At 34.5% G+C, this 18512-nt stretch overlaps 2 protein-coding genes across 2 annotated transcripts; one reads left to right on the top strand and one right to left on the bottom strand.

Moving 5' to 3' along the window:
* Positions 1 to 2255: 2255 nt before the first annotated feature.
* On the top strand, positions 2256 to 11893 carry LOC114244781 (uncharacterized). Its single transcript, XM_028176682.2, has 5 exons — positions 2256 to 2418; positions 8434 to 9372; positions 9627 to 9720; positions 10210 to 10363; positions 11593 to 11893. The coding sequence occupies exons 1-5, from the start codon at positions 2392 to 2394 to the stop codon at positions 11750 to 11752; spliced, it is 1374 nt and encodes a 457-aa protein (XP_028032483.2). The 5' UTR covers positions 2256 to 2391; the 3' UTR covers positions 11753 to 11893.
* A 238-nt stretch (positions 11894 to 12131) lies between these two features.
* On the bottom strand, positions 12132 to 18283 carry Dera (deoxyribose-phosphate aldolase). The gene is made up of 6 exons (XM_028176684.2): positions 17726 to 18283; positions 15937 to 16127; positions 15349 to 15493; positions 14646 to 14875; positions 13890 to 14036; positions 12132 to 12489 (listed from the first exon to the last, which is right to left on the bottom strand). Exons 1-6 carry the CDS (start codon positions 17751 to 17753, stop codon positions 12307 to 12309), a joined length of 924 nt encoding a protein of 307 aa, XP_028032485.2. The 5' UTR covers positions 17754 to 18283; the 3' UTR covers positions 12132 to 12306.
* Between the last annotated feature and the right edge of the window lie 229 nt (positions 18284 to 18512).

Below are 18512 nucleotides of genomic sequence, written 5' to 3'. Positions count from 1 at the left end.
TAATTTTCTTTTTTTAGTAATCTGACGCAAATAGATAGGGTTTATGTGTGTGTATTTTAATTTTTAATTTTGAAACTTGTTAAATACCCGAGTGAAGCCGGGACGGGCCGCTAGTGCGTTTATAATTTGTTAAAACTTAGTGTAGTCAATGGGTCTAAACGCCTTGTGCACGTACCATGAGTAGCTAATAGAAAAGCGAGCCTGCCTACTATATAGTTTGAAATACCGCGTTGAAATATACTACTTTTTAAAAGATTTTTCATTCATTTGCATTTACATACAAACAATCCGTTTATTTACAATAAGCAAGACCTTTGACCACGTAAGAAAGAAAAACACCGTGTCAAAATACTGCCAGCCCTAAACACTTCGACTTCTGCGAGTGCACCATCTCGCAGAAGGAGGCGGCGGGGCGAGTGAGGGAAAGCTCTCCTCACTACGCAGAAACCCGCCGCCGCCGAGCAGGGGGTCGGGACCGGGGTCGTATCCGTGACCTGGCCCCCTAAGAGCTAGGGGTCCCACCCGTTTTGTGCGGGGAGGGACCCAGACGTGGGGTGGCGTGCTCTGCACGCTCACCCGCAATAGGAAGCCGGGTGATGGTAGACCGCGTTCCCCCGACCGCTCTGGGGGAAGGTGTAACGCGGCGCCATCAAAGCGGGCTCTCGGCCCGCTGAACGAGGGAACCGGTGGTCGTGTCGCTGGCGGCCACCGGTCCGGCGTCCGTGGGACGGTGGGATGGATGTAATGTGCTCTGCGTCAACCCTGTCCCGCCGTTTCAATAGCCCCGACTGGGCTCCGGCCCGGTCCGAGGTAGGGCGCCGGTTGTGAGCGGCAGGAGTTTTTAGTGAGGTTCAACTCCCACATACCCCACCTGCCGCGCGGGTGGGGATCCGGCGATTTTCTCCTGTGGAAAAAAAAAAAAAAAGCCCTAAACACTGTTAATCAAAATTTACGTGCGTGGTTTTTGTTATTTTTAAATCTATAACCTTAGAAAGACGGCTTCCTAGCACAGTTCGGTTCAAATGACTTTTACTAAGTATGAAAGACTTACTGAAAAGATACATACGAGTACACACATCCCAAAATAATATGCAGATTATGTCTTCTGTAACATGCTTTTAATAATCAAGGTGTGTGGCGCATTTACGCTGTAGATGTCTATGGGCTCCAGTAACCACTTAACACCAGGTGGGCTGTGAGCTCGTCCACACATCTAAGCAATAAAAAAATATATATAAATACTTCACAAAAGAGTTCATGTCACTGCTGCATAAATTAGTTATATTATGAGAAGAAATATGTCTTATGTATTTATTATGTCGCCTTAGGTCACGAAAACTGTAAAATATTTGAAAAGTCGAAAAAATTAAAATTTAAATGATAAATTTACATGTTAAAAAAATACCAAACTCATATTTGGATACAATATACATATTAATTAAAACTACATAAGTAGGTACGTCTGCTCATATCCGTTCGTAACTACGAAAACTGTAAAGCACCTACTCGAAACATCAGAAATAATAATTATATAGTGACAATAAAAAAAGCAAGATTAAACCGTAATAGTAGTTTTAATTATACCTACCGATTCGTAAAATCCGAAAAAAAAATATTATGCGGAAGTGTCATTTTTATCTTTTTTCAAAATTGATTACTATTTTAGACGTGTTTAGAATTATAATTTATAATACCTATTAAGGACGAACGCAACTAAATCTTTGTTAGATGCTCTATTTGATTGCCTACCGAGACTTAGTTTGTAAATTTATTATATTGCAGTTAGCTTGTTGAAATCGAGAAAGTTAAGCGGCAATATTCTTGTCTTTTAGCACTGACCTGATAATCTGTTTTACCTATTTTATTAGGACTTTTTGTTGCATAAATTGCTAAATCCCAAGATCCAATAATTGCTTTTTTAACACTTAAATCGTAATGTCGGCTTGTTCCCAACGCTTTGCTTTTCGCAATCCAGTATGCATTTTTTGACTAGACGCGATTAAACGTAGTTATGTAACGGGCCGACTAGTGAAAAAATATTCAACAATTAGTTAGTTTAACTATCCGAAGACCGATAATTTCATGCATGAATAATTTCCCAGATTATGATGGTGCCACAATTACAATTATCTAACTTTAATAAAACAAAACGAAGTAGATTTTAACTTGTATTATATATTGTGCAGTAGTAGATTGGCAATGTTATATAAAATGCGAGCATGAGCACCGTTTGCCTTTATTATTTTGACGCGACGGTGGGAAGGCGCGAGAGCAGTGCTGGGCGGGAAATTGTAACGCAAACACCTCTATAGAAATTATCGACTCGTGCTGTGTTTGAAATAAAAATAAAACAATAATATTAACTGTTAAGAAATTTCATCTGGCCTTACCATGAAGATGTGGCGACGGTTAATAATAGTAAGTATCCAAATATTAAAACATATAATATTTAATAATATTTTACAATCCTACATTAATATTATATTATGCGCATTACTTAACTAGTATTTTGTGAAACACGGGTATCTGTGCTCTAACCATAAGAAATATAATCTTTTTTGATGTGAGAATGAAGGCATGAAGTTGTTGAAGAATTGTCTACTAGCAAGAAGGCTACAGTCTAGTAGAAACATGGGTATTTGGCATATTCAGGCTGTTATGTTATCAGGCCTAGGTATAGTTGAAAGCTCTTCTCAAACCTCGTTTGAAGAAGGATGTGTCAAAGCGCTCGGAAAGTATCCTATTACTTACAATCGCAACATCCCATCACAACCCGTTTGGAGTTAAGCGGTAACCAAATCCCATAGGTTACAATTAAAGCCCTCGATCATATTGATATACGATATTAAAGTTTGTTACATAAATGAAACACCTAAACATCAAGTCTCTTGTATGTATTTCTCTTGTATAAATGACTGAATATAAATATACAGACGAAAATAACGGATGTAAATTTACAATAAGCCGTCTAACCATTCAAAATTATTTTTTATATGTAATTGTTAATTATTTTATTTATTTATTTATTACACTTTATGTTAAATTTACATTGGCGGACTTAATGTCTAAGGCATTCTCTCTCTAACTAAACGTAGTGCAGAGTAAATAGTGGTTGGTGCAATGAAATTTATATTAAATTACAAATACATACACAAAAAATACATATATACACAATCACATAATACACATACATATACTAGTGTATACAGTATTAAAATTATTCGATGTGCTAACGGATAATTTTAAATGTAGGGTAGGTTTAATTTTATGTATTCCTGAATTGCGCACTAAATATGAGTTATCTCGTAGATTAATTTATTTCGAATACCTATATCGGCCATTATTGTATCTGTATTTGAATGACTCGGTGGCGTAGTGCTCTCGAGAAGGCCAAGAATCGTGGGTTCGATTCCCAAATCAGGTAAACACTTGTGTGACAAACAGGTGTGCTCTTTAGCGATAGGCAGAGCTTGGCTCTGCCCCTGGCATTGCTGAAGTCCATGGGCGACAGTAACCACTCACCATCAGTTGGGCCGTATGCTCGTCTGCCTACAAGGGCAATAAAAAAAAAAACTCGGTCATTAAAATTTATAGAAGTATGTATATGTATTTAAATGTATTTAAGTATGTCTATCAATCTCTGATTCCCATACAATAGGATTCCAATTTGAGGCCAAATGATCGTATGCGAAAAGTCCCTGATTGTTTTCCTGTATTTTTATCTAATATTTTTGCAAAATCGATTCGCAAAAAAAATTTCGTTCTCATTTTACCCACGTAAGTACTTTTCGTATAAGCTTAGATGGATATCGTGTACCTAGTTAAACTAACTTCGCAAGCATCCATTCTTCATTTAGTAAACAACCACGAACTTAACGTGTCGGCAAGCAACTTTTGACCCTTTTGTCAACCCGTAACTCATTGTTGGCGGGATAACTTTCATTAATTTATTTACCAAAGTTTCGACTTTGTACGGCATCTAGACGTAGTGTAAATACATAAAATCTTGTTTGTTCGTAGTGATATTTATCAAGAAAATCGATCGAAGTGCAAGTCGAATGATCAAGGGCATTACAGTAACATTTAAAATTCTCACACCGTTTTGTTCTGGTACATTTTATTGGTCTCACTTTCGTTTCAATATTGCCGAGAAGCTTAAAATGTCATTAGTCTGGAGATAGTGCCATTTGTATTGGTCAAGTTTGTTGGCACGAGAGAGTAACGGTCTCTTGTAAAACTTATAAATGTACAACAACTATAAGGTCTTGGTGGGTATAAATTATAAACGCCTGCGTTAATATTAGTAGGTATTTAATTAAGATATAGGTACTAATATGAGTACCTGTAAACGCGAAATTAGAAAACTTTTTATAACTATATTAATTTTTTAATTATCTTTAATTATTCTTCGCAACAACCTGTTGGTGCCTTTCCATGAGATTTACATTAATTGAAAAGTTTAATTAATGTAATTATAATTTGCCTTTTTTCTATACCTTGGAATATGTATTTCGAAAACTCAATAAGGACGTTTTAGTATCTAGTCTTAATATTCCCATAGAAAAGGCGTTCCATAAAGTTTGAGATGAGTTCTAATAATATTCTTGCTACTTAGAAATTCTTGCGAATTTGCAAGGCTTGAATTATCATGACAACCTATCTAGGTAGGTTAGAAGGCTGCATTCTCTCACCCAGATCTAGTTCAAACCTGTTCTTTCTCTGTTCTCAAATAACCAAGCCCTAAAATCTAATCTAGGCCGGCACCGTCCCGTAATAATGTTTATAATAAAGTCTATTGAACAACTATGTTTTTTCGCCTTTTTCACTGCCGCCACTTGAATGTATTAATCTTTTTTTTTTAAATATCAGTAGGTAAGGTTCCTATTGATATTTTTGCGAAAGCATTCATACGATAATACATTATTTAATTCATTAAATATTTTGTAACGACCTTCATACAGTTTTTTTTAATTCATTAATTGAAACTCCTTTTACAAATAGTAAATTGTGATTATTGTAATTATTATTTTAATTTTGCTATTTCCGATGTTTCAAATACTTTATTACAATAAATCTATATCGAAAAATGAAAATGATAATCGAGAGATTAATGAAAGCAGTTTTAATTACGTGTTTAAATCTAAACATTTTGTTTGTTCAATTTATACCTCAACAAAAAGAATAACAAAATAATCATCTAGTTAAATTCTATATCGACATCACGGAAACATACCTCCCAACTACAATAGCTTTATCTACATTGAAAGCCGCTTTCTAGGTGTTCTGTTATCCTAGAAAGCTTGGTAATAAAATATCCAGCTAATAGCCGTGACCGCAGCCTCCACCGACAGTCCAATACACAATAATAATATAATACAATGTTTAAGAGCTTGATAATACCGCTATTCGGTGCAGCCTGACAATCCAGGTCAATATCGTACCTAGGTTGCATTTGGATATATTACATCACTCGGTATACAAAGCAATACGAGGTATCTATTAAAATTATCCGCTAGGTACAAGTTGCTTACAAAAACTAGTAAAACCAATGTTTAGATTGGAAGCACTCATTCGTGACCTCGAAAACTGCAAAGTGCGAGTAGATGCGGTATTCAAAATGCACGAAATCGAACAACCAAATAAATTAAACGCGAGTATAAATCAGAAGTATTCATCAAATGATTTTAATTTTTATTGAAAGTAGGTATTATAAGTTGGACAGTAATACGTCGTATGAAAATTGTAACTACAGAACTATTAGGAACTGCCGATGTTTGTGCTTCATTAAATTATAATTTAATTGCTAGACTTATCTATATATATAAAATTAATTGCTGTTCGTTAGTCTCGCTAAAACTCTAGACCGGCTGGACCGATTTGGCTAATTTTGGTCTTGAATTATTTGTGAAAGTCCAGAGAAGGTTTAAAAGATAGATAAATATAAAAATGCTCGGAATTAAATAAAAAATAATAATTTTGTTTTTCCTTTCATGTGTCCCCCGTCGGACGGATTCATTTTGTTTGTTTTAAGTTTATTTTATACATTATCGATTGAGGCACTACGAAGTCTGTCTGGGTCAACTAGTAACAAATAAATATGTAGAGATATAAAAAATGTGACGAGATTTGTTTAAATGGCCCCGGAGACTAAGATGTGTTAGGTACTTAAAACAGAAATGCCAAAAGAAGCATATATTTAATTAAAACGTTTAATTTTGAAGTAATTGTCAAATCATGAAAGCTAATTCTCAGCTATATTCAAAATTTAACATTAACATCATAATGTATTTAGTTTTCTGTATTAAATTACTGCCGTCAGACCAACATGGTTTTAGCGGAGATATCACCGCAGAATGGTGGTGGGCAATGTAATTAAAATCTCGCTTAGTTTTATTAATTGTTTTAATCATTGACCGAAATGAATTAATTAGTCAATGTACATTAGGAGACCTACGAACACGAATTAAGGATTACGAATTAGCTTTTATTTCAAGTTTTATTTTACCATTTAAATTTTGAGGTTAAAGCCTGTTTATTGTTTCAATAAGTAATGTAGGTGCTGGAAACCATACGAGACAAGAACAAATTCACCAGGGTCTCGAACCCAGAATCTAAATAAAATCAATAAAATTTATAACTCTGACCTGGAATCAAACTGATTGTCGAATAATCTCTGAAAAAATACGACACTATAGCAACATTTTAATATCCACATACTTGATTTTAACGAAAAGTAAATAAGAACAAACGGAAGCCTACTATTACGCTTTGGTGTAAAAATAAAAAATAAACTTTCTTTTCAATCAGACGAAAGTAAAAAGTAAAAAACCGCTTCCGCACTTGCACGCTTCATTTATTTCACGATCGCTGTTTACGTCTGCCAATATTTTTTTTTGACTATTTCCATGAATAAGTGGGTGATGTTGGTATTGCACAACTCTAAATAAACTACTGTTCGATAACTGGTCGAGTTTTCTACACAGGAGTTCCTGTTGACATTATGTCATGTACATAGCGATTTCTTATTTATTTCATGACGCCAAAACGAGAATGTTGATGCTGTTGGAAAGTAGATTCGCTTTCTTTCTTCCATCGACAATTTTAGCTAATCATTTCCTGTGATTTTTTTCGTTCATCTATGTATGACATCTTTTCCCACGCACCTATCTCGGATAAACGTATTGACAGGATGTCGCATCCTTACATCGTATCACGGATATTAAAACGACTTTTTATTTCGAGAATGTGGTTAGAGTGTCTATTTTCAGAATATTCTTCTCATGATGGTTTTATCGAATGATCTTCATAACCACAACTTTATTCTCTTTCACTTTCGGGGGTTTTGTCGATTGCGTCCCTTTTCTTATTTCGGACAAAGAATCAATTATTTTAAGTGAGCTAAATCGATTCTTTGTATTTCAAAATGTAATTTACATATTACACAATTATTGGGTTTGTTACAAATAAAAAATAAATTCACGTAGTCCGTCTCGGTCCAATTATTTCGTTGTTGATGAATTGCAAAGTTCTTCGGTTGTTTAATGTGGATTGTTAGACGTGGTTTGAGCGTAAAAAAAGAACGTAGATTCAGTCCAAATAGAATATATCTATTCCGTTGAGCCGATAAATTTGGTAAGCTATCTATGTTCCATAAAATTTGGTTTATTTCTACTTTTAACTGGTCACCGAAGACTATAAACATCTTAACGTCAACGCGACCATGTCGCCTGAGACACGAGGCTGAATCTTCAATTTTACTTAAGGCTGCTCCACCCATCAAACTAGAACGCATGATTGCTACACGGTAGAAATAGGAAATATAGTGTTATATATTCACAATGACCCAATACCACCAATAAAATGCGCAAACGCAAATTTGAGGTTACGTGACAATGGACATGAAAGTAAGTGGAAATTAACAAAAATGCCACTTAGTGAATAAACTTATCATCATGTTGTCTTTCAAATGCTTGAGGATGTTTTTATTGTGAGTGTCGTTAATGTTCGTTTACCGTAACAGTTCTGCTCAGAATGTTATTCTTACTCTTTTTCTTAATTGTGACACAGATTACAACTGTTTTACGTAATTTTAGACTAGTTAATTTTCATGTTTTCAATTGCCCCAGTTTTCATCTAAATAATTGCCACTTCTGTCGTGATAGCCTATAAATATTAGTTAATGCTCAATTTGAAACTTTCTATATTCTACATGGAAAGTGATAAAGCGTTCTATAATACTAATTAAAGTTATGATGTTAACAATAATTTAGTTCAAAGCATGTTACGATAAGCTCGCATTGAGAACTCTATCATGAATTATCACCCAAATAAATAGTACTGTTTAGGTAATGAGACGATCTATTAAACCTTAAAACCCTCGGTAGGAAAACAAGCGAGTGAACTATGAAAATAAAGTGAAATACAAATTTTCAGGTTTTGCCGTTAATTCTTTCTATTACTGCAATAAAAGTTCCAGTTGATGATAAGGAGGATGATACCACCGAAGCAGTCTCCTCAACTTCGGACGACAGTCAAAAACCTATAAATTATTACACGCAAGACGATACGAATTTGGATAGTTACCTTATACCACCAAATCCCCATCAATCCCATGAGGTGCTTCCCGATTCTGTCATAACGCCAGCCACTTACCTATTGCCACCGTCATCAGAACAGCAGCCTGGGTATTATTATCCATCAACGGAACCTGGCGAACAAAGTGATTGGTACCCCATTGCTCAGGGTAAACCAATTCCACTGCAAACGCCATCTATTTTGCCCCCACTAAGAATAGAGACCGAAGTACCGGTATTTTCAACCAATCCGAAGGAATCTAAAAAATTGAGAGGTATAAGGGTTGGAAGGGTGAGGGATTTGGAAAAGTTCGAGCCTCGCAAGCCTATTCTTAACCTTGAACCACCATCTGTTAGTGCGCCTGATGAATACGCATTGAAGGCTCCCTCTGAACAGCTAGAGCTGCCATTTGAAGAAACATTACACTTAAAACCGTCTAACTTCAAACCACCTTATGTAGATAGTGATAGCAGAAATCACCTTCAAACCCATAGCATAAATCCTATTGAACCAACTTTGGCATTGCATTTGGTACCACCGAAACCATTATCAAAACATAAAGTGCCCACAAAATTATATCCAAAGAAATATCCGGGTGAATTTAAGCCCGTTTCCATTCCAATAGCACAATTTGCAGATGATCTAATAGAAATTCCTAAAGCTAAACCCGTAAAGCCTTTCCATCCAATTGCAAATATTGAAAACGATTTTGTTCCCCAATTAGACGACAAAAGGATATTTTTATATCAACAAGCCGAAGAGAAACGGAAACTGAAAAACGAAATTCAAGTTCCACAGGTTGGTAAAACAAAAAAAGCAGATATCTATTTCAGATAATCACCCTAATTACATTTGCTATTAATTAAATGTAACGATTGACTGTATTCTCTTATTGGTTTTTATTTGGAATTGGTTATAATACCGTTACGTATGTTTTCTCATACTCCTCAAGTTCGGTAAATTCGGTCTTGTCATAGTTTGGAAACTATGGTATTGATTTCATTAAAATAAAACAATTCAATTAAGTACTAAATTCACAATTATATTTTAAGCATCAACATTTCGAGAGCGGTCCCTTGCAATCGTACACTGAAGCTATTCCATCGGAACAAGATGTCTCAGAGACGCATTACGCATCGCCTGGCCGTAAGTATCAATATCAATGTTTGAGTTTACTGGTGGTAGGACCTCTTGTGAGTCCGCACGGGTAGGTACCACCACCCTTCCTATTTCTGCCGTGAAGCAGTAATGCGTTTCGGTTTGAAGGGCGGGGCAGCCGTTGTAACTGTACTGAGACCTTAGAACTTATATCTTACGGTGGGTAGCGCATTTACGTTGTAGATGTCTATGGGCTCCAGTAACCACTTAACACCAGGTGGGCTGTGAGGTCGTCCCCCCACATAAGCAAAAAAGTGAAAATTTTAACCTACACAGCTTATTACGAAAACTACACGTATGCATTTACGTACGTTCCGTACCACTGTAAAGAATAAGTTTTTTGAAAGCAGTGGTAATTCTCTCGCACTTCGATCAAGTGTCTCAGGGTGAGTGCCGGCATTTAAGTGGTTTCAAAATATGGGTTTTCCTTTTGTATATTCATTGCTCTTTTACAGCAAAAAATATTTGTCGTTTCAGGGAATGCTTACCCCGCGCCTCTTCGTCAAGCTCCACCAACGCCAGCCCAACGTAATTCGAAGTCGTCTCCGGCGCCTGACGAGAGAACAGAATTCCGTATGCACGGCATGAAAGGGCCACATAGCTATCAATTTGGCTACGACACTGGAAAGGGGTAATTATGCCGATAATTACGTGCAATTGTAATTGGTAGCAGAATGGCTATAATCCAAGGCTTATTAGATCATTACCTAATATTACTTTAGAAGATCGTGCTGAGAGGTACTTAAAGATAATAGTTTGTCGGTTAATATACGGTAGATATGAATGTGTAACTTTGAGGAGTTGGGACCACAGCTTCTTTTGTCGGTCTGTAGTAACAATCCCGTAAGTACATACTCCTCCTACCAACCTCAGTACTCCCCTCCTGGCTGAGCCTTTGCTCGCTACCTGTCCTGGTGAAACTGGAAAGGCCTCTGGACCAATAGTAATCCCTCATTCACAAAAAAGCCTTAGTATTTTTGGCTGATAAAGATGAGTATGTGGTATCGATGTAGAACAGCAGTATTTCCGGCGCTTTCGGAAAAGGTGACGACGAATTCGAAAACGAGGGTTCACTGGAGAAAAGAAGCCTTCTTAGAATATTATACCAGCGTACTGCTACTGTCAAGTAGGACGTGTAAGCATGGGTAGGTTTATCTGCCTGCCAATTTGTGTCACGAAGCAGTCATGTGTTTCGGTTTGAAGGACGGGTCAGCCGTTATAGAATACCTACATTTGAGACTGACCTTAATGTCTCAATTACGTACGATGTATGGGCTGCGGTAATCGCACGGTAATACCATCCTGCTTATTTTTGCTGTAAACTAATTGTGCGTTCTCGTTTGAAGATTAGTTTGATTAGTCCAATGTCTCTGGATAGACGAGGTTATGGCCTCTCCATAAGACCATGCTCTAAGTTACAAACCTAATATATCTAAGTGAATATTTAAAAAAAAGTGTACAATTCACACCTGGTAGAAGTGAAACCTTCAAAAATGTTGGCTTCAAGATAACGAGACGAATGTAAAATTTCGGGAAGAGGATAATTGTAGGTTTTAGTAATGATCATAGTTTGATAATTATTTTACATAGATTTATTCAGAATACGAATATTAGGTACGAAGTAGAGCACAAAGAGAACCACGAATATAAGAAAGATTGTAATATAATGCTTCCTATCTCATTTTCTCCTACATTAAATCTTATATAGGAATCTATGTGTCTCTTTTTATTGTCGCTTTTTCGTTTCATCGACTTTCAAATCACAACGATGCTAAAGAAGTTTTCACTTAAAAAAGGAAGATACAACCTCGCGCTAGCATATTATGATGATTTTACAAACACTTTATTATTTTTTTACAGCAAAAACCGCCAATTCCGTTACGAAGAGCGAGACAATGACGGTCTGATCAAGGGGCATTACGGTTACATGGATAAGCGTGGTAAACTAAGAGTTGTTAATTATAGCGCTCATCCCGAATTGGGTTTCCATGCCGAAGCACCGGTAGAGACAGAACAATAGATCCATAAAAATTTATATCGATAGTAGAGACATTATTGATTCTAAACGATGCGTATCGATATTTCGTATAATCGATCTATTCGAATCATTTTAATTGACTTTTATTTATAAATGAATAGGTGAACAAAGCTATTCTAAATAATGCAAATATTATTATTTGTTTTGATCGTTGATATGCAAAAGTAAAACCTATTTTGTTTTATATACGGTTTTTGATGTACCAATGTTTTTGGTTCTAAAATAAAGTATATTTTGTAAACTTAGTGTCATATAGTCAATTAAGATTTAGTTAATGCGCAATATTTAATTTGTATTATAATATGTAGTTTGTAAGGATTTGTTGTTTATTGGATCGAAGGTTGAATATTAAAAAAAAATCTATAAGAATTTCTTTTATTAAATAATTTTACATGGCACAAATACTCTTAAATCACCTTTTCTCAGAAAACGTAACAAAATTTAATTCTTACAGATAACAATAACAATCAATATATTCTGTGGGCTGATAGATATATAGATAAAATAAGATATTCATGAATCGATTTGGTTTGAAATCAGCTACAGCTAATCTGATTTGTGGATTTTAAATGATTTATTATCACGTCCAGAAGACTGGACGCTCCAATCCTGAATAGGGCAGGTTTGAGCCAGTCAGGACCCAGCTCTGTGTACAAAAGAACTAACCAATTCAGTGTATCCTGAACAGTTTTTATTCCACCTGCCGGTTTAAGTCCAACCTGAAAGGATAAAGAATATTGGTTTTTCATTTTGATTATTCGAAAAGGGCACAATGACAGGCGATGACACATCACTTGTGTGATAATGTATGTATGAGCCACACTATTCTGCCGCGAATTTGTCATGGCTAAATTTAGATTGCAATACAATAATAATGTAACGACAGTCTGGTGTAGTGGTAAGTGACATGGTCACTACCCAAGCAGGTCGCGGGTTCGAATACCGCCAAGGGAAGATATTTATATGATAAATATAATAATTGTGCACCAAGAGAGAAAAGTTAGACATCTCCTCCCGCGAGAAAAATTGCCCGTCGGCAAACACGCTGAAGGAAATGTCCAACTTTTCTCCCGCGGTGTACATACTATTTTTTCTCCTACCAGGCCGAAAGTTCGCGGAATACCGAGCCGGGGTAGGGGGGTGGGGCCCCCGTTTTAATAAAAAAAAACAATTTAACTGTTTTTTAATTTTTAAATAAACTACTACTTTGAATAAGAACTGTCTGATGAACTCATCTTTGTTTAATACTTCACTATTAAATTTTATTGTCTTTTGTTTATTTCACTTTTACACTAAACACAATATTGCAAATTACCCGAGCACAACAATGGCGGAGAATTTTAGGTGCGTGAGAGCAGACGTAGACACTAACGCGCATGCGCACTTGTCAGTACCCTGGCAGGAAAAGTTACATTTTCTTCCCTGTACAGCGGGAGAAAAACCGAACTTTCGGCGCAGGTAGGAGAAAAAAATTCTTTTCCAGGGTTATGGATGTATATTATATATATGTAGGTGTATAATAAAAATCTTATATTTATTTCCATTATCTAGTACCTGTAACACAAGTTCTTTACGAACTTAGCACGGGACCAGTTAACGTAGCGTGATCGTCAATAGCATTTTTTTTTTATTGCTTACATAGGTGGACAAGCTCACCTGGTGTTAAGTGGTTACCAGAGCCCATAGACCTCTACAACGTAAATGCCGCCAATCACCTTGAGATATGAGTTCTAAGGTCTTAGTATAGTTACAACGGCTGCCCCGCCTTTCAAACCGAAACACATTACTGCTTCACGGCAGAAATAGGCAGGGCGGTGGTACCTACCCGTGCGGACTCACAAGACGTCCTACCACCAGTAATTACGCAAATTAGAATTTTTCGGGCTTCATTTTTATTACACAATGTTATTCCTTCACCGTAGAAGTCAATCGGGAACATTTGTTAAATACGTATTTCTGCTTATACTTTGTAATGACCTAACAATGACCAAAATTAATTTTAGAAAATGGTGACCCGAATTAAGATGTCTATAGGTTCTTACAATAGGTTCTTCAAACATTACAGGTTCCAGGCAGATTTTGGAGTAGAGGACACAGGAATGATACAAAAGATGCATACCTTATGACCGGTCATCTGATAATATCTTCTAATAGCCCGACACATGACAAGACCAATGGGTAGCGTTGCGTTTACGGCTTCTTTGCCGGTCGATGTCTTAATGAAGTCCGCTCCAGCCATCATGGCGATCATTGAAGCTTTATACACCTGTGTTATAATCACTCAACATAGTATAAAACAAATCCGGTTTCTCTGTCCCTATATCCCTATGTATGCTTAAATCTTTAAAACTACGCAACGGATTTTGATGCGGTTCTTTTTAATAGATAGAGTGATTGAAGAAGAAGGTTTATATGTATAATAACACCATTAAATAGTGGAGAAATACTGTTATTTTTGAGGTTTCTAATGTGATGTCGTAAATAACCAATAATAAAATTTCAGGTATAAGCGAAGCGAGGGCGGGTCGCTAGTTACATCATAATTTAATAATTAATGCTCTATTAGAGTCCTGTAAGCATCTTCCTTACTTAATTTGATTCAATCGCAAAACCCGCCTTGCAGTTTTACTCGCTTTTTGTGACCTTAAATTCTGAAGCATGTATCACATTTCGTATATTATGTAAATTGCCTCCAGGATCTGACTTTAAATATTATTTCATTGGCTCACAAGTCGTAGCCGCAAAACCAGCCACAAGATTTGAAAGATTTCATCTCTGTAAGGACCTAGCATACTCTTGTTAATTTCTTATAAAAATGAAATAAGTTTATGAAAATTTTGCCACATCCCTATAAAAATAATATGATCTCGCTTACGTTATAATAAGTTCCCAATTCGCCAACGCCAAGAATAACTTTGAGATGTGCAGGTCCGCATGCTTTCTTCATTTGTTGTATTTCATTGAACAGTGTCTCCCATTCCCCGGTCAAAACTAAACTCCTATCGATAACCACATCAATTTCTGTTGCACCATACCCTACGGTCATTCGAATCTCTTCTAATCTCGTTGGGAGAGGATACAAACCAGACGGAAATCCTGTAGCCACTGAAAAATAGGTTTCATAATTTAAATATTTGAATAGTTACTTTCGAAATTTGAAAGTAAGAACGCTCGGTTAATGTATTATTGATACTACACACATTCAAGTTCGTTCATACATAATTGCCAAAATAAAGCAATTGAGTTTTCGGAACGAAGTTCCTTAAGGGCGATGCGGAGGGGTACCCTAACCGGGAGAAAATGTCCGTTACGTAAGATTTTTATTAGTAATGCACACAGTGTACGACTATAAGGAACTTCGTTCCTATCTGGTGTCCCACGACACCACACATCTTATATTTTTTTTATAAGATGACAAAACATGATAGGTTTTCTTTTATTTGACTTCAATTGTAATTCACCATATGAAAGATGAAGAGGTCACTGGACACCTAGCTCTGTATGCACCATTCATAAGATTTAAATCATTCAAAGAAACAGAAGAAAGAGTATTCAAATTCAGTGTTGATAAAACTTACCTGCAGCTACTTGTATGTTTTTTTCCAACTTCATAGCCTTCAGAGCAGTACATACGTCAGGCACCTTTGTAGGGTAGACACAGACAGCTGCAGTGTGAAGATTATCAGAAGGATTCATAATATCAATTGGAATTGGATATGCAGCCTAAAACATTAATTAAGACATTTGCTTTAAATTCTCACCAGAGTTAACTATTGCTAAATACATATTATTACTATATGAAAAACACCTACTACATGAAATGACTTGTATGGGACTTATCAGGTTACATAAAACTTTTCAAGTTCAAAGTTCAAAGTTCAAGTTTCAAGTTTCAAAACCATTTTATTTTTGCATTTAATTGGTTAAAAAATTCAAGAGTGCAGAGAACGAACCAAATTAGCAAATTTTAAATATTAATCTTATAAAAAAATACTAACCTCTAATCTAACGCTTAAACATAAAGATGTTGCAATATGAAATTATTTATTTCAAATTGAAAATAAAGTAAATGAATGTTACTAAAACATCTATTTCTAACTTAATAATATTACCTGTCACTTTGAAAATGATTAATTGAAATTGAATCGAATAGCCTAGTTGTTTACCTTCCGACAAAGTCTTCTAACATTTGATGATGTGTCATCACCAGAAAGTGTTGTCAAGTCAATTAGAGTGATTGCTTTCATAAGCCATGCCCTCTCATCCTTAGGAGACACAACATTGTTGTATAATATTGATTTTACTTGAGAATCTACATTGCTTTTATTTATAAATGTATTATCTAAGGGCAGGTCATCTGAAACATTATCAAAAAATAAAAAGGCAAATAAAAACAGTTCAGCACGTGTTTTATGTATTTTTTATTGGTATTGTATTTTTATCGGTTGGTTTTTAGCACATAGAAATAAATGTCATTAACAAACCAACAGAGAAAATATCTACAGAATATGAATCTTGAGTATTTATGTAATTTTTTTACGAAGAATTGTCTATGTGTATGTAATGCAGTTTTAATAAGAGTCGTTCATTAATGGTTTGTTTTAAACTAAACAACGGGGGTTTTGTAAAAAAAAATCCATTCCATATTCCTCCATTTTAAAAAAAATCCATTAAAAATATTCCTTTTTATTACTATTTATAAGGATATGAAGAGCTTAGTATACAGCTAGTCCCACTGGATGAAAACCATTGATAGCTGAAGCATATAGTCAAACAAATAATCTAATTCATAAGCATTGTCAATAAAAAACTGATTAATAGGCTATGAGTCAATCAAGTGTTGATATAATGGATCGGAAAATAAAATAATACATTGGTAATTATTATACCTAACTTATTAGTAAATTTGTTAAGTGTCCACTTTTTAAGATTTTTTTCATGTTACTAGATAATTAGTTTATTGCTAGATAACTAATTTATGCATATTATTTATTAAACACACTTTATTTACATATCTTTTTATATTAAATGGCTAGTTGAGTACATCAATAACATAGGATATTTAATTGTAGGTATTCTTCTAATAGGTATTGACACAATAACCAACACTACAACCTAAAACATAGCAATGTTATTGATTATGTACTATATAATTTTAACTACTAATGTTTTAAATCACTATAGGATTCAATTGAAATAATAAGTGATTTCTCATTAGGAAATTAAATTTTTTTCAATAGTTAAGAAGTTAGCAAGTCTCGGCACAAGGTTTTATGAAACAGAAGTTAAAACAGCACATAACACAGTACATTTTAAAAAACATTGATTTATTTTATTCGTTTTGATTAATATTAATATGATTAATATTTTTCTGTTATCTTTTACAGTATTTAAAATTTATTAATTATATAACTTATTTAAAAAAATATACTGTTCATAAATCACCATTTATATTATGAACCTATTTGAGATACATGTACCAGATATATAGATGAATCAGTTTTTTTCTCCATGGTTCAATCTACCCTTCAGTTTATTACTAATGTAAGCACGATCCACTTGATCAAACTATAGTTCTATTTTGTAACCAATTAAACTATACATTTTTGATGTACTTAATTCAAAGTTAATTCTGTACAGAAACCACAAATGACTAGTAACGATCTGGGGTTATATATGAACCCACGACCTTTTGATCTGAACATAGTTATCACAAACACAGCACTCATTAATGAAATTTAATTGGACATTGGTACAATTTTAAATTTAGTCTAATACGTATTTAAAATTTTCCTATATTTATTTAATTTTATAAACATATGTGTGGTTCTCTTCTAAGTAGTACATTGATTGTCATTAAAGTGGGTAGTTCTCCATCTCTGTTAGTTAAAACATCTCTGTAAGATTTTATTTTTACACTACCATAAGTAGTAAATTATAATTTTGTAGCCTTACCAATAGTTTCAAAAATAGCTCTCACCATTTCGTGGATTTCGAAACTTTTACTTAAATTTTATTTCTTGAATATTGAGTGTAATATCTATGATTTTAATACACCCTTATCACTAGGTTTTTAAAATTGCGAAAAATGTTTGACTATTGACTACACTTTAAAACTACCTACTGATACCAATAGCACCAGCTTCCGACAAAATTATCCCATAAATTAATCAAAAACCACCAAAATCCCCTTAATAAATTTGTAAAATATAAAAAAGTTGTGAACATTAAACAGGGCCGGAATTTTTGCCTTAATTTTAAAATGTTGGTTTGATATTACGACGACATTAATCGTATAAAAAAAATTTTAATCCATAATCCAAATTACGAAATTATAAAATTAAAAAAAAATTATATTACGACTCTCTTATTGGTTCTAAGAAACAATTTGAAAGAAAGATTTTTTTATAAACTTAGATTATATAATTATATTAAAATTAAAACGACTGTTAAAAATCTAACAGATTCGTCACCTCCTCATTTTGGGGGAAAACTCCTAACTTGAACACTGCGTTTACAACTTCACAAATGTTTTTTTACATAATATTATACGGCTCTTGGTTACACGTTCTTTTGGTTGATCTCAGTTGGCCTACAATCATTTAAGATTATAATTATCAGTAAAAACGAATGATTGTTGCTATTATATTTTACTATATTTGCTCTGATTGTTGCACTAATTGCTTCTGCACTATCTTAATTAACAGTTAATAATCAGCTATGAAACATATGTAACAAGCGG

The sequence above is a fragment of the Bombyx mandarina genome, chromosome 22 (assembly GCF_030267445.1).
Source record: "Bombyx mandarina strain Sakado chromosome 22, ASM3026744v2".
Taxonomy (NCBI): Eukaryota; Metazoa; Arthropoda; class Insecta; order Lepidoptera; family Bombycidae; genus Bombyx; species Bombyx mandarina.
This window is presented reverse-complemented; position numbering and strand designations above follow the sequence as displayed.